The sequence below is a fragment of the Centroberyx gerrardi genome, chromosome 21 (genome assembly GCF_048128805.1).
Source record: "Centroberyx gerrardi isolate f3 chromosome 21, fCenGer3.hap1.cur.20231027, whole genome shotgun sequence".
Lineage (NCBI taxonomy): Eukaryota > Metazoa > Chordata > Actinopteri > Beryciformes > Berycidae > Centroberyx > Centroberyx gerrardi.
In genome coordinates, this window is record NC_136017.1 from 1,630,484 (window position 1) to 1,645,625 (window position 15,142).

Consider the following 15,142-nt stretch of genomic DNA (forward strand, 5'->3'; position numbering starts at 1 on the left):
GTTTCCCAGTTTTTGATAAAAACAACAAAACAACATAAACAACATCTTTGAGGGAAGCTAGCCGGGATAGTAGCGTTAGGTTAAACAGACACAGGCATTGTTGTACATTATCATTTTCAAAAGCAAGAGCAGCTGAGCTCAGTCTTCTGCTTCACTGGGTTTAACATGTGCTGGGTGTAATTCGCCGGCTGGAGATACGAGCTGTGGCTTCTGGCTGCTGCTGGTGGTCACGATCAGGCTGGTAGTAAAGCCCATGCGTCCATGATCGGACAGGTTCCCGTCTGACGCGCTACAGTCAGTCCACAGTATCCAAACAGGTTTAATAATGGCTATGTCGATTTTTGGGAACAAATTAAATATGATCTCTGCTTACTGTTAATCGGAGAGGTGCATCCTTTCTAAGCTAGCGCTAAACGAGCAGTCGCGGTTACTTATGTTTTCTCGGCTTCTTAGCCTTATATCGGAGGCAATGTTATAACCCAGATGCCGATTTATTTGCGGTTATATTGACACAATGATAGTTTTTTGGAAAGACTGTGTTAATGGACCCCGCTACCCAAACAGCTATTTGGTAGTATAACATCAATGCCCCCATTGCTAGTCGTGCACAGAGCCGTTTTTCCAAGGTATGCAGTACACTGACCGCTGTGGGTGGGCGCAGTGTCACTGGTGAAATCCAAATCTGGCTATCTTTCTCTTCCGCTGCTTCTAGCTAGCCAGACAGGTTAACGTTAACTGGCATACACACAGTTATCTTAGCTAGCTGACGTTAGTTGGCTAGCTAGCTCTATCAACCCATAAGCCTCGGAGCTAGCTAGTTAGCGGCTAGCCCCGATACATGATGTTCTCTCGTATGGACCACAAAACACCACACTCCGTTCTAAAACTCAATCAGTTAAACTTGGCCTTGCTTATCGGTACAATACATACTTGGTAGAACATGGTTTAAGACCTTTTGCAAATCGTTAGGAGCCACTCTAAAATTCGGCAAACATCCAATGCACAAAGCAGGACTTATTTAAATAAAAATTCAACTTTTAGAATTGGTTCGCCTCATACTCCTCCTCCTCCACCAAAGTACACTGTGGTGGGCTGTGTAGCAGGCAGCGGGAATCAGCTCTAAAAGTTGAGATTTTTATTGAAATTAAGTGCTGATTTTGCGAATCACTTACATGCCGAATTTACCAAAAGACACTAAAGATTCGTAAAATATCTTAAGCCATGCTCTGCCCTGCATGTAAATCTAGTGATAAGCAAAGCAACATTGAAATGCACGATTTTTTAAAAGGGAGTTTGGCGTGACGTTATCTCCATGCAATAAAACGTAACGGATCAGGGCTAGTTAACGGCTAGCATCTGACAGCAGCGGCGTTACTCACTTCTCTGTTGCTGAATCCTTGCTGGCTTCATTGTGGCCGTCACTCTTGGAGCAAAAGCCTCTTATGCCTTGCTTTCTGGCGTAGTGTTGCGGTCTCCATCCGGCAGGTGCCTTCCCTCTGGACGGAGACCTCACATCCAAACACACGGTGCTGAAGCAGTAGGCGGCTGGAGGTGACGCTTTACTACCGACGATACCTGTCAAAGGACGCTTCAGCTGGGATTGAAACAACTCCTTGAGCGCTACCGAAGACCGAAAATGTAACATTTCAATCCTATCGAGCAGAGAGTCTGAGCGGCGTAACTAAGGCTGGGTATAGAAATTCAGCAAAACTAAAGAGCCCTGTTCCCGTTGTGAGTGTCGGCTTTCTCGGTCGAGTAACGGTTATCCTGGTGACTCACCCGACAGAAATGTTTCTCAGTGGGATACAACCTACCTTTCACACCGTACGCGTACCTGATTGGTTTATGACAGTGCAGATCCGCAACTGATTGGCTGCAATAGCTATCAGTCACAATGAATTCCACACCCACTATTTTCACCGGGCGCGTGTTGTGTTTTTGAGCCTTTCTCTCCATCAGTTCATTGCAACCATGAGCGAACATTTTATCGATTAGGTTCAATAAATACTCTTGTTATATTCATAATTACAGTAGTTCTGCCCCTTCATGACAAATTACTTAAAATATAACCTATATAAGTAGCAGTCCTATAAGTTTTATGACACCATGCAAATATCACAACAAAGCTTTAAACCCCTAGGAATATAGATACAATAGAAGATAAAGAAAATACCATCACTACTGAGTACCGCAGACACACTACGAGTCCCTATAGATTACTATAAGCATATTATAGTAATACAATAGGATATAAAATCCAATAAAATACAACAAGGTCGCTATAAACTCACTATTGAATACCATACACACACTGTAAAATCCCTATAGATATATTATCGGAATATCAGAACCTGGACAGGACTAGAAAAAGTAGTATTTTATTACTTCTAGAACATGGATAGGGCCAATGCTAGGGTGTGATAGTATACTTCAACTACTATTAGTCAGTGGTGGAAAAAGTCCTCAAATCCTTTAAGTAAAAGTAGCAATACCATAATGGAAAAACACTCCATTAAAAGTTAAAGTTCTGCATTCAAAGGTTTACTTCAGTAAAAGTATTAGCAGTACAATGTACTGAAGTATGAAAAGTAAAAGTCCTTATTCTGTCTGAGAGTTAAATTATTGAAGCATGAACGTGTCAGAAGTATTTTAATGTTCTCGGTCTAACTGCTCCAGATACTGTTGGGGAGTTTAAACTCTAACAATGCAACATATTTTATGAGCTCATCGTATGTTTTGCGTGTAAAACCTTATTCTGCAAAGTAACTAGTAACTCCAGCGGGCAGATAAATGTAGTGGAGGAAAAAGAATAAGATTTCCCTCTGAGATGTACTGGAGGAAAAGTAGAGATGTCCGCCGTTTACCTGCGGATCCGCTCCACTACACAGTGAAGCAGCCGACCTGCACACATGCTGTAGCCGGTACAATCCACCAGAGGGCGTCCTCACTCCACAAAAACCTCCTCCTGAACAGATCCATGACCTGAACACAATATGACCTGAACACAGAGAAGAGCTGCTGGAAACTCTGTGCATGTTAACACTGTCTCTGTTATCGCTCCACCGGTCTGAAGACAGATTTTACACTCTGAAATGTTTTGTTTCAGCTTTTGCTTCTGAAAAAGGTTTGTTTTCTGAGGTCAAATCAGCCTGTAGTTTGAGAGTATAGGTTCCAAAATGGGTAAAATTAGGCAGATTAAAGTGTAAAAAAATGATTTACTATGAAATTCTTGTGAAAATCATGAAACATGTATAAAACCTGGAGTCAAATTTACCTTTATTGTGAGTGAGGATAGGTAAATAAAGTTCAAAAAGTGTAGAATAGAGTTGAAAAGTGTTTTCATATGAAATGATGGATCTTGTCTTCTGCCTGTTGGAGAACTTTTGACATAAAATCTGACTGTTTCTTTCTTTAATGTGACTTTGATTGTATTTACTTTCTTACATTTTTATATGTTGTTTGTGACTTTTATGTTTATCATGATGCTGCTTTCTTCATCAGTTCTCCCTTGATAAAAAAAAAAGATTACATTTTCTTGCACCTATATATTAAAAATGGAATGTTTTTAATTTTCCTTTCAGAATTCTAGATATTGAACATAAATGTGTGAATCTGAGTCTCTGACATCGTGGTTCAGCCTCTTTTCCTCTCAAATGTCTTAAAATGGATGAAATAATGTCAGTAGAAATGACATAAGATGAAATTATTACATACTTTAACACTTTACTGAATTTTTAAAAACTATTTAGCTAACATGGTGTGGATGTTGTGCTCATGAAATGCTGAATGCTGAGCTCAGTCTGTAGAGATTTTTTATAGTTTTCATCAGAATCAGCTCAACTAATAAAGAAAAGCAGAACAGAGGAACCTGAGAGCAGAAACAGTCAATATTAGTGTTGGACAGTTAAAGACTTTAACATCATTTTACTCCTCTATTCATTTACATGTTAGACTGAAAGGGGGCGGGGCCAGAATCCCTTATTTGGGCTGAAAAATGACATCACACTTGAGACAACTTGACAATGTAAATCAATGATGTCATACATTACATTCCCATGATTTTGAGATGAAATGACTCACAACTTATAAAACAACAGAACAACAAATTTGTTTATTTTATAGTAATTATTATTCAATATAAAAAAATCCTGTTTGAAACTGCTTGTTGGAAAAGATGAAAACCAAACAATGTTCATTTACGCTAAACTTTAATTCTGAGAAACAATTATATAAAACTAGATAAATGTTTAGTTTGGAATGATGAGATGAGAATAAAACACCAAATAAAACAAAGTTGCAAAAGAAAGATATTTTAACCTGTCAATCATCATCAACAGACTCTAAGATGAACAACCATAACTTGATTCTGTTTGGTTTCATTTCTCATTAATTTCATTTTCACAATAAAATGTTCATGTTCTTGTATGTGTGTGTTGTTAAAACCCTGTTCAGTTTCCCAACACACAGAATACACTCTGTTTACACTGACTGATGGATGTTTGTTTAAAGTAATCACATGAAAATACAAACATTACTATTCTCACATTAAGATGTAGGTGAGTCTGTGAGATCCTGTCCAGAGTGAACTATCATTTCAGCAGCTGTCTTTGGTCATCTGAGTGTTTCTCTCTCCCTCCTCTATCTGACAAGAGACACTGAGGAATCAAACCACACACACCAGAACGCAGGGTAGAGTGGTTCAGTGAATGTGGAGTGGAAGGTGTGGATGTGGATCAGTGTGTCAGAGGAAACTCTGTAGAAGGACAGAGAGCCAGCAGGCCAGTCCAGATACACTGCTACTCTGTCAGAGTCAGAGGAGGAGGAGGAAGGTATGAATGTTTCTCTGTTATTGTGCCAGACAGAGTAACTGTTAACAGAGCAGATCAGACTCCAGGACTTTTCATTCCCTCCAAGCCTGCAGTCATCACCCTCTCCTCTCCTTCTGATTCCTCTGTAAGTCACTCCTATAGAAACCCTTCCTTTCCTCTCGACCTCCCAGTAACAGCGACCAGTCAGACCATTTCTACACAGCAGCTGAGGACAGCGGTCAAATCTCTCTGGGTGATCAGGATATCGCTGCTCCTCTCTCACCCTCGTCACCTTTCTGTTGTCTCTAGACAGGAAGAGCTTTCTGTTTGCTGTGTTTGGGTCCAGTGTGAGTTCACAGGCATCTGATGAGAGAACAAGACTCAATACAGCAGCAGCTTCTCATCTAATACACCTGTTGTGTTTATTATCTGTTGATTTATTAACAGATTGACTGTTAATTTCTTCAGTTTCATGATGACACATTTTGTCAGCCATCTTTTTTCACAGTAGGATTTGAATAAATAGATGTCACATACATGAGCTTTCTATTTAAATAGAAGCTGAATGTGTGCTGCTTTGTTTTCATGAATCAAACTAAATACACACTTACACTTCCTCACACCTGGTTTCAGCCTCTGCACTCCACCATGGTCCACACTGTGGGGTTAAATAAAGTCAGATCAGCATAATCTCTTTATAATGGAATCAAATAACCTTCATAACCTTGAAAAGTGATTTTCTGATTTTCCATACATCACTCATATCCACCATTAAACATTAAACAGTACTTGTAAGAGACATTTCTTGTTAAAATATATATTTAGATAATATAGATTAATTGATTGTTTTGATTAATATTGATAATATTTAACATTTACTTGTGTAACATAGTTTGTATTGCCTTAGATTAATGCTCGTCTCTCTTTAGCTAATTACTGTCAGCAGAGAAGCATCAGGTGGATTGTGCATTTACATTTTCCTTCAATAGAGAGAAGCTGTTGAGCTAGAGCACAAATTAGTTTTGACCGTGGCTTTGAACATGTCCTTTACTGTGCCTTTTCTCCTCATCCCTTTGTTTGATTAAGTAAACAGTAAAACAAAGAATGTGGAGTGAAGGGCCTTTTTTAGAGTCACCAATCAACAGTTTAAGTGAGCTTGATACATCAAGAATCAAGAAAGCTGAACTTTCAGTGTTTCTCATCTTCTCAGTGTGACAGAGAAAATGTGTGTGACTCTCAGCCTCCTAGCATATGTTGCCTCTCCATACCTGAGAGAGTCCAGTCTCCAGTGTGGATCCTCCAGTCCAGCAGAGAGCAGCTTCACTCCTGAGGCTCCTGGATGATTGTAGCTCAGGTCCAGCTCTCTCAGATGGGAGGGGTTGGAGCTCAGAGCTGAGGCCAGAGAAGCACAGCCTTCCTCTGTGAGCAGACAGCCTGACAGCCTGCACACACACACACACACACACACACACAAAACAAGGTACATAGGTAGATGTTTTTTAGTATACAGCTGTGAAAATAGTTGTGACAATGCAGTCAAATTCTGACAAAAAGTGTAACTGTCTCAAATGCAAACAGTTGACCCAGTGATCGGCTCCATAGGCGGATTATGAGACAAAGGGCCCCTGGGCACCAGTGTTGGGCAGTAACGCGTTAGGCCACTCAGTGACACGTTACAGTAATGTGATTACTTTTTTCAGTAACGAGTAGTGTAAGGGATTACAATTTAATTACATTACAGTTTCTAATCCCAATAATGCTCCGTTACTGCGTCACTTAAACCTGAACCTCCTTCAACCTTTTCTGTTCTCTCCTTTGACATTTTCAAAGGTTTTTTTTTTTCTTCAAATCCCTGTTTGTTTTTTCTTCATATCTTCAGGACATGCAGCAGGTTTACGTCGCTACTATCTAAAGAAGCAAAACAAAAGCTGGAGGGTGAGGGAGAGATGCAGACTTTCAGCAGCTGGAAGTTTTCCCATTACTTTGAATTTATCTCAGTCAAGGATGCAAAGAACATTATCGTCCGTTGTAAACTTTGTGTGGCAGCAAAACTCTTTCCACAGCGAAAAACACAACATCCAATTTATCAAAGCATCTGATACGCAACACAGCAACGTGAAACTCAGGGAAAAACAACCCGACAAGGAGCCTCCACTGCCAACGACAAACACACTCCGACTAAACAACAGATCTGGATTTCAGAGCAGGACGCTGGTGGACAAACAACTACTATGCACTTTTAATGTTTGTCATAATGAATTATTTTATGCCTTCTTATCTTATGCTATCTTTTTTCCTTTCTTTTGTAAAGCACTTTAAATTGCATTCAATGTATGAAAATGTGCTATATAAATAAACTTGCTTGCTTGCTTGTTTCATGGAAAGTAATTCAGAGGCTACAAAACAGTGATAAATGTTGGCATCACAACTGGTTTAAAAATCATGTAAACAGAGAAAATCTGACATTAACCTGCATGTAAAGCAGGATTTAAATCTGTTGAACAGATTGACGAATCCTGACCTGAGAGACTGTTTTGAGAGAACAGACCTTAGTTTGGAGAAATGTGTCAATTCAATTTAAAAAACTGTAAATGGATCTCACCTGAGAGTTTCCAGTCTGCAGTGTGGACTCTGCAGTCCAGCAGAGAGCAGCTTCACTCCTGAATCCTGCAGGTCGTTGTTACTCAGGTCCAGCTCTCTCAGACTAGAGGACTGGGAGCTGAGAACTGAGGCCAGAGCTTCACAGCTTCTCTCTGACAGATTACAGCCACTCAGCCTGAAGGATCATGAGTGATAAAGATGAACAATAGAAAATAAATAATTGAAAATATTTTTTTTTCCTCTGTATAAATATTAGGTCTAGTATATTGAATCTATCCAGTTTTCGATGCACTTACACAGATTTATTGGAGGCTTTAACCACTGGCAGCAGCCTCAGAAGAGCCTCCTCTGAAGCAGAGTATTTCTTCAGGTCAAACATGTCCAGCTCTTCTTCTGATGACAGTAAGATGAAGACCAGAGCCGGCCACTGAGCAGGGGAGAGTCTGGCTCTGGAGAGACTTCCTGATCTCAGGTACTGTTGGATCTCCTCCAATAGAGAACAGTCATTCAGCTCATTCAGACAGTGGAACAAATTGATGTTTCTCTCTGGAGAGGGATTCTCCCTGATCTTCTCCTTGATGTAGTGGACTGTTTCCTGATTGGTCTGTGAGCTACTTCCTGTCTGTGTCAGCAGGCCTCGTAGGAGAATTTGATTGGTCTCCAGTGAAAGGCCCAGGAGAAAGCGGAGTAACAAGTCCAGGTGTCCATTTGGACTCTGTAAGGCCTTGTCCACAGCACTCTGGTAGAGGTGATTTACCTGAGATTTGTCTCTGGATGTTGATTGAGTTTCTGACAGCAGATTGACACCAGAGTCGATGAATGAGACGATGACATAAACAGCAGCCAGAAACTCCTGAATGCTCAGATGGACAAAGCAGAAGACCTTGTCCTGGTTCAGCCCACGCTCCTCTTTAAAGATCTGTGTGAACACTCCTGAGTACACTGAGGCTGCTCTGATATCAATGCCACACTCTGTCAGGTCGGCTTCATAGAAGATCAGGTTGCCTTTCTCCAGCTCCTCAAAGGCCAGTTTTCCCAGAGAGAGAATCATCTTCCTGCTCTCTGTAGTCCAGTGTGGATCTGTCTCAGCTCTCCCATGATACTTGACGTTCCCCTGTTTGGACTGAACCACCAGGAAGTGGATGTACATCTCAGTCAGGGTCTTGGGCAGGTCTCCTCTCTCACTGGTTTTCAACACATGCTCCAGAACTGTAGCAGTGATCCAGCAGAAGACTGGGATGTGGCACATGATGTGGAGGCTTCGTGAAGTCTTGATGTGGGAGATGATTCTGCTGGCCTGCTCCTCATCTCTGAACCTCTTCCTGAAGTACTCCTCCTTCTGTGGGTCAGTGAAGCCTCTCACCTCTGTCACCATGTCAACACACTCAGGAGGGATCTGATTGGCTGCTGCAGGTCGTGTGGTTATCCAGAGGCGAGCAGAGGGAAGCAGTTTCCCCTTGATGAGGTTTGTCAGCAGCACATCCACTGAGGTTGACTCTGTAACATCAGTCAGGATCTTGTTGTTCTGGAAGTCTAGAGGAAGTCGACACTCATCCAGACCGTCAAAGATGAACACAACCTGGAACTTGTCAAACCTGCAGATTCCTGATTCATTGGTGCCATTAAAGAAGTGATGAAGAAGTTTCACCAAGCTGTACTTTTTCCCTTTCAGCAGATTCAGCTCTCGGAAAGTCAGTGGAAATATGAACTGTATATCCTGGTTGGCTTTGTCTTCAGCCCAGTCCAGACTGAACTTCTGTGTTAAGACTGTTTTCCCAATGCCAGCCACTCCCTTTGTCATCACTGTTCTGATTGGTTTATCTCTTCCAGGTAAGGGTTTAAAGCTATCTTCACATTTGATTGTTGTTTCTGGTCTCACTGGTTTCCTGGATGCTGCTTCAATCTGTCTGACCTCATGTTCATCATTGACCTCTCCACTCCCTCCCTCTGTGATGTGAAGCTCTGTGTAGATCTGATTCAGAAGTGTTGGGTTTCCTGCTTTAGCAATCCCCTCAAACACACACTGAAACTTCTCCTTCAGATCAGATTTGAGTTCACGTTGGCAAATGGGAGCAAAAGCTTCTGAATGAACAAACAACAAATGAAATCAATGAGTGGATTTCAGTGTGGATGTATATATTCCCCCACTCCATGATATCTATTCAGCTCATCAGTAGTGGACAAACATGATCTGACTGTGTGCAGCCCAGAAGAATTGTATAGATCTGATGCAGATGTGTACAGCATATTTACAGCAGAGTTTGGAAATGTAAAAATCTTTCATTTTCCACCATTTCCCTTTTCCATCATGTTAAACCTGTTAAAAGCCTCTTACTGCTCTGCAGAAAGTCAGCCAGCTCCTCCTGCTTCATTCTCCTCAGGAAGTACAGTGTGATCTCCAGAAAAGCCTCTCTGCTGCTCCTCCTCTGCTCGTCCTCCTCACCATCCACCACCACCTCCTCATCCTCCCTCTGCTTCTCTGAGCATTCTGGGTAATCTGGACTCAGAACCCTCTGGACCCTTTTCAGCTCGTTCTTCACAAAAGTGACAATGTTCTCCTCAAGAAGCTGGAACAGAATACAAAATCATTGAACACAACATCAAATCCATCTTGCATGGTTTGAAAGCCCACTGGTCTAAAGAGTGCAGCATGGAGACTATAATGACCAGAATGGTTGATTTGCATTTTCTTTGTAGCTGAAGTAAAATGTGTTGTTGTACATTTACACACCATAAATATGGAGTCCAGGTCTGTTTGATGCTCCTGAGCAGACTGGCCACTGGAAACCTCTTTCCTTTGATGGTGAACTCTGTGGAGAAAACATTAAGTATTAGGTCTCCAGATAACAACACACACACACACACACACACACACGTTGTTTAAAGTGTTGTGTTCTGGCATGATGAATCCTGGCAGAAACACAGTCATTCTTCCATGACATTAATTAATTTCATGAGGCTTTCCCGAAAATACTCACAACTCAAGTAGTACAAGAAATGCGTTGTTCATTCATGACAACCTGGCACTAGTCAAGTATCTCTTTGCAGGAGCGGTGAAGGTGAGATCCTACAGCAGACTGTTGAACCTAAACTCTGAGCTCCACATCAAAACCATTTCCTTTTGCACCAACCCTTACTGTCTAAATAAATAAATAATGCTATCTCTCTTTCACTAATGTATTTATTATTAGGCTACACCAAATTTCAAATGTGCTTTAGTCTACATTAATACCCTCTGCCTCATGCAGTCAGCTATTTTGCACTGCTCTAAGCAAATCCCAGGCTGATCAACAACATTGTGGTTTATGAGTCTGAAAATTCAGTAAATATTTTCCTCCAACTGGTGAAATTATAATGGTCAGCTGGGTCGATATCACACACCAGCCTACATCCACAAGGCAGCCTGTCAGTCACAGCTCTACTGAAATGCAGCATTACAAATAATATATAGAAGAATATACATTCAGAATCTACAGGAGACAAGATGAAGTGAACTGTCGGAGGCTATAAATGATGTGTTTTAAAATTAAGGTTTCTTCAATCGACTTGTTGTGCTTTCAGGTTGTGCAATTTGTCGTCATGAAGTCCTTTGGGAAACGCATGTGAAAATTTTAAGAACTCTCTTCAAGTAATGTGTGAAATATGTTGTGAGTATTTAAGACACATTGTTATCAGGAAAGCCAGTTCTGATTATTGGATGTGATGTTTTGAAAGAGGAAACTAAATCAGCAGAGTATGAAGGGCCGGACCAATTCTATATCTCATGACTTCATTCCTCTTCTCAGGAGAGATGGATAACAACAAACTCATCTGTTTTAAATTCTTACCTTTGCTCAGCAGAGTGCTGTCCATCTTTGAAGTCAATACAGCGACGCTTAGACCGGTCGCTCTTCATGGAAACACAGCTGGGTTCAGGGGAGTCTGGTCTCTCCTGCTGGATCCTGATAGAAACACAGAATTGACAAAGGAAGGGTAGTTTAAATCTCAAGAAAATCAGGATTTTGAGCAGAAGGTCACCAGTTCAAATCCCACAACCAGATAGAAAATCTGTGAGAAGAGAGTGAATGAATAATGTTCTCCCCTTCCTCATAATTGTAGCCGGCAAACTTTCCTTACATGAAAAAGGTTAAAAAACAAGAGCGATGTTACATATTATTGTTAATATCTTACTCTCTTCAGGGGGTTTAGTAACATTATGTTGACTTACCTTGTTTCAGAAAGATGTTTTCTTTTAAAATAAATAGGTAGCAGCATAGACCGGTCACTCTTCATGGACACACAACTGGGTTCAGGGGAGTCTGGTCTCTCCTGCTGGATCCTGAGAGAAACATTATGAACACAGTGAAGGTATCTGTGTCCTTATGAAGAACTTACTTTCTTAGTAATGCTAACATACTAAAATAATGACTTACATATTTTCAGAAGGATGTTTATCTTTAAAATTTAGAGGTCTAATCATAGACCGGTCACTCTTCATGGACACACAACTGGGTTCAGGGGAGTCTGGTCTCTCCTGCTGGATCCTGATAGAAACATTATGAACACAGTGAAGGTATCTGTGTCCTTATGAAGAACTTACTTTCTTAGTCATGTTAACAACCTAAAATAATGACTTACATATTTTCAGAAGGATGTTTATCTTTAAAATATGGAGGTAGCTCCATAGACCAGTCACTCTTCATGGACACACAGCTGGGTTCAGGGGAGTCTGGTCTCTCCTGCTGGACTGGGCTTCAACACAACAGAGACAGAGCTTTTACTCTGAATAATGATGCTGTAATGATTTCACTGCTGAGCTCTGAGATGGAGAACAGTCATGAACAGTTAGAGATCCTCATCTTACCTCTTAGCTTTGGTCCGGCTGTCATGTTCCCCAGACAGAGTGGTTTTAGAGGGAGGGAGCCCCTCCTCTCTCTCCTCAGACTGACTCATAGTAGAGCGAACACCTTTACACAAACACACCCAACATGCTGTTAGCTGGACTGATCCATTACAACAAGGTTTCCATTACAGGATATAATACTTCTGCTGTTGTGATCATTCCTGACAGTAAAATGTCAAATATACACTGAGTGTTAGGAATGTAATGAACGTGTGTGACGTTTGTGAATTTTTTTTTTGCAATTTCAGCTGCCTATTATCTAACAAATGACATTCAGAATGATTTTTTCTCTTTTGCATTGTTTGAAGACTACAGAGTGCAAGGCTAGTAAGTTTTAGCTTCGGTCATGAGAGGTCCAAGTTGTTTCTGTTCACATTACTTTTCTAGTGAGAAATTTCCCTGGAATTTCCCTTTTGTTTCCTCTAATTGATTTTTTCAGTCATAATTGTGTTCATTCAGATTTTGGTCAAAATATTGGGACAATATCAAACTGTAAATCCAGTATTGTGTATCGAACCGTGAGTTGAATTTACAAATGTACAAAATACTAGAAAGACCTGCTCTTTCCAACAATTTAACTTCCGTTTTGTGGAGGTTGTTGTGTTTTGTACACAGTGTGTTAACAGAAACACAACATGTATCTGAGCTTTCACACTAGTTCTGACACTTCCTGCATGCAGTGAACTGAGATTACAACCTAACTAGATTTGATCATACTTCCACTAAAAGTCACAAATAAAACAATGTTCTTTATGGCCACAAAGAGAACAAATGTTGGATATTATGACATTTTGAACACCATCTACAAGCAGCAGGTGCATGATTTGAAAGATTTTAGCCTCTTCACATCGACTATACAGTCACATCATACAATGTCAGCTAGTGTATTCATCAAACAGTAATGTTACCTTGGAAGATGTTTTCCTGGTGAATTCACATCCAGATCAAGTCACAGAGACTTTCTGCCTTCATCTGTAGAGGAAACACTGACAGAGAAGACGCTGCTTATTCTCCTTCATCAGTTCTGGGTGTCTGTGTTAATTTCATCTGAGGCTGCTGTCACTTCCTCATAACCAAGTCTGAGGCAGAGAAATCACAGATCAGGTGATGTAGTTCTACTGTGTGTCCACGAGATGGAGACATTAACCACATCATCCACAGTGAACTAAACACCAGCCCCGCACATAGGGATGTAATGCATGGAGGAGGAGAAATTTATATCGATTTAAAATTCATTGACAGAGCGATAACGAGAGTGTCGATCTAAAATCTGTCTGACTTCACACAAAATGACAGCTGCAATATAATTTACTGTCTTTTGATTACATTGTTTTACTTTGCACTTTATTTTATGTGACATTTAAAATATTTTAAGGTATGTAGGCTATTGCTTCATGTTCTTGGTTGTAACTTGCTTCCTCAGGTCTTGAAAACAGGAAGTCATGAAACCAGCCAGGTTAAATAGTAGTAATAGTTAAATTGTAAATATAATACATGAAAATATAGTTTCCACAATATTGTTGGTGAAGCATCTTTAATGTTGAACTTGTGTGATAAACCTTATTTTAACTTTTTTTGTTAATTGTCAAAAAGCATCCCATTAGTCCTATATCCTATATCACTGGCAGTGTTAGTGAGAGTCAATAGAGGAATTGAACTTACGGTTTTTCCCTCAACCTGCAGGCAGAAAGCAACACAACTAATTAGGCTACTAACTACTTCTACTTTTAGACTTTAGATTTTAACATGAACACACACTAACATGTTGGAAAACCGTTAGAAGAGCGTTGAGTTTTTTTGAAGCTAAACATGCGGTTTTCACACAGACAAACCTTTAACGGCTGAGTTGTAGATTTCCTCTTTTTCTAGTCTAAATAAGCTAACGGCAGGCGGTAACAGTCACATAACAGAGTCAGTAAAGTAAAATACACTGTAAACCGTCAGTAAAATGCTGGTTACAATACCTTTCGATGGAGAAAATAATCTGCACCACGATGATACGTGAAAGTGAAACTAAATCAGCAGCTTCAACAAGGAAACCTGGAGAGAGAGAGAGAGAGAGAGAGAGAGAGAGAGAGAGAGAGAGAGAGAGAGATTGCAATGTTGCAACGTTACACAGCTCTGTTTACACATTTATTCTAGTTTATCTGTAATTATTGTAGGCCTATTTATATCAATTGTTTTTTATTTTCCACTTGCTTTGGCAATGCTAAGCTCAGCCTCAGAAAAACAAGTCTTGTTAAAGTGTTAACAGAGACAGATGCTCATGTTCTGCTTCAGTGTGAAAATACCAGAAGCAAGAGAGAACTTTTTAAAGAACTATCAGAAAGGGGCTTCTTCTTTTTCTTTGAATATTTTGCTTGACCGAGAAAAGAATTAATCTAAAGAAACGTTTTTTTTTCTACATATGTCCGGCCTGTACCTGTCAAATATACCTGTCAATATCATAATCTGCAATGACACCAGACAACCAGCAGAGGGCAATGAACCTAGTAAAAATTGACTGACATGTTTGACTCGATCGGATAAAAGATCTGCTGGATAGTCAGTAAAGTAAAATACACTGTAAACTGTCATGTAAACTGCTGCTTACAATGCCTTTTGATGGAGAAAAGAACCTGCGCAACGATGATACGTGAAAGTGAAACTAAGTCAGCAGCTTCAACAAGGAAATAAACCTGAGAGAGAGAGAGAGAGAGAGAGAGAGAGAGAGAGAGAGAGAGAGAGAGAGAGAGAGAGAGAGAGAGAGAGAGAGAGAGAGAGAGAGAGAGCACACAGCCTCAGACACAGAAAAACATGGATTGTTAAAGATGTAGCGTAGTCCAGAGACAGTCGGCTCTACTTATGTGTG

General features: G+C 40.4%; 2 protein-coding genes across 11 annotated transcripts in view; both read right to left on the minus strand.

Annotated features, from left to right (window-relative positions):
- The window catches only part of glsa (glutaminase a), a 40,106-nt gene extending 38,371 nt beyond the window's left edge, over positions 1-1,735 (minus strand). For both annotated transcript variants that reach the window (XR_013507588.1, XM_071922994.2), the window contains exon 1: positions 1,380-1,735. Coding sequence is in view for 1 of the 2 variants with exons in the window: in XM_071922994.2 (XP_071779095.1) it covers positions 1,380-1,645 (266 nt within the window). In the remaining variant the exon portion in view is untranslated. The remainder of the gene's footprint in view (positions 1-1,379) is intronic.
- A 2,361-nt stretch (positions 1,736-4,096) lies between these two features.
- The window catches only part of LOC139908956 (NACHT, LRR and PYD domains-containing protein 3-like), a 31,787-nt gene continuing 20,741 nt past the window's right edge, over positions 4,097-15,142 (minus strand). For 3 of the 9 annotated variants that reach the window (XR_013507587.1, XR_013507586.1, XR_013507585.1), the window contains one exon: positions 4,097-4,473. Coding sequence is in view for 6 of the 9 variants with exons in the window: in XM_078291020.1 (XP_078147146.1) it covers positions 4,639-5,171; positions 5,420-5,466; positions 6,077-6,250; positions 7,411-7,584; positions 7,706-9,491; positions 9,745-9,976; positions 10,141-10,219; positions 11,237-11,350; positions 11,617-11,727; positions 11,822-11,932; positions 12,027-12,140; positions 12,253-12,341 (3,564 nt within the window). In the remaining 3 variants the exon portion in view is untranslated. Of the gene's footprint in view, positions 5,172-5,419; positions 5,467-6,076; positions 6,251-7,410; positions 7,585-7,705; positions 9,492-9,744; positions 9,977-10,140; positions 10,220-11,236; positions 11,351-11,616; positions 11,728-11,821; positions 11,933-12,026; positions 12,141-12,252; positions 12,356-13,199; positions 13,371-14,123; positions 14,332-15,142 lie in introns of those variants that run through there. The other 6 variants (XM_078291020.1, XM_078291019.1, XM_078291021.1 and 3 more) reach the window with 6 other exon arrangements.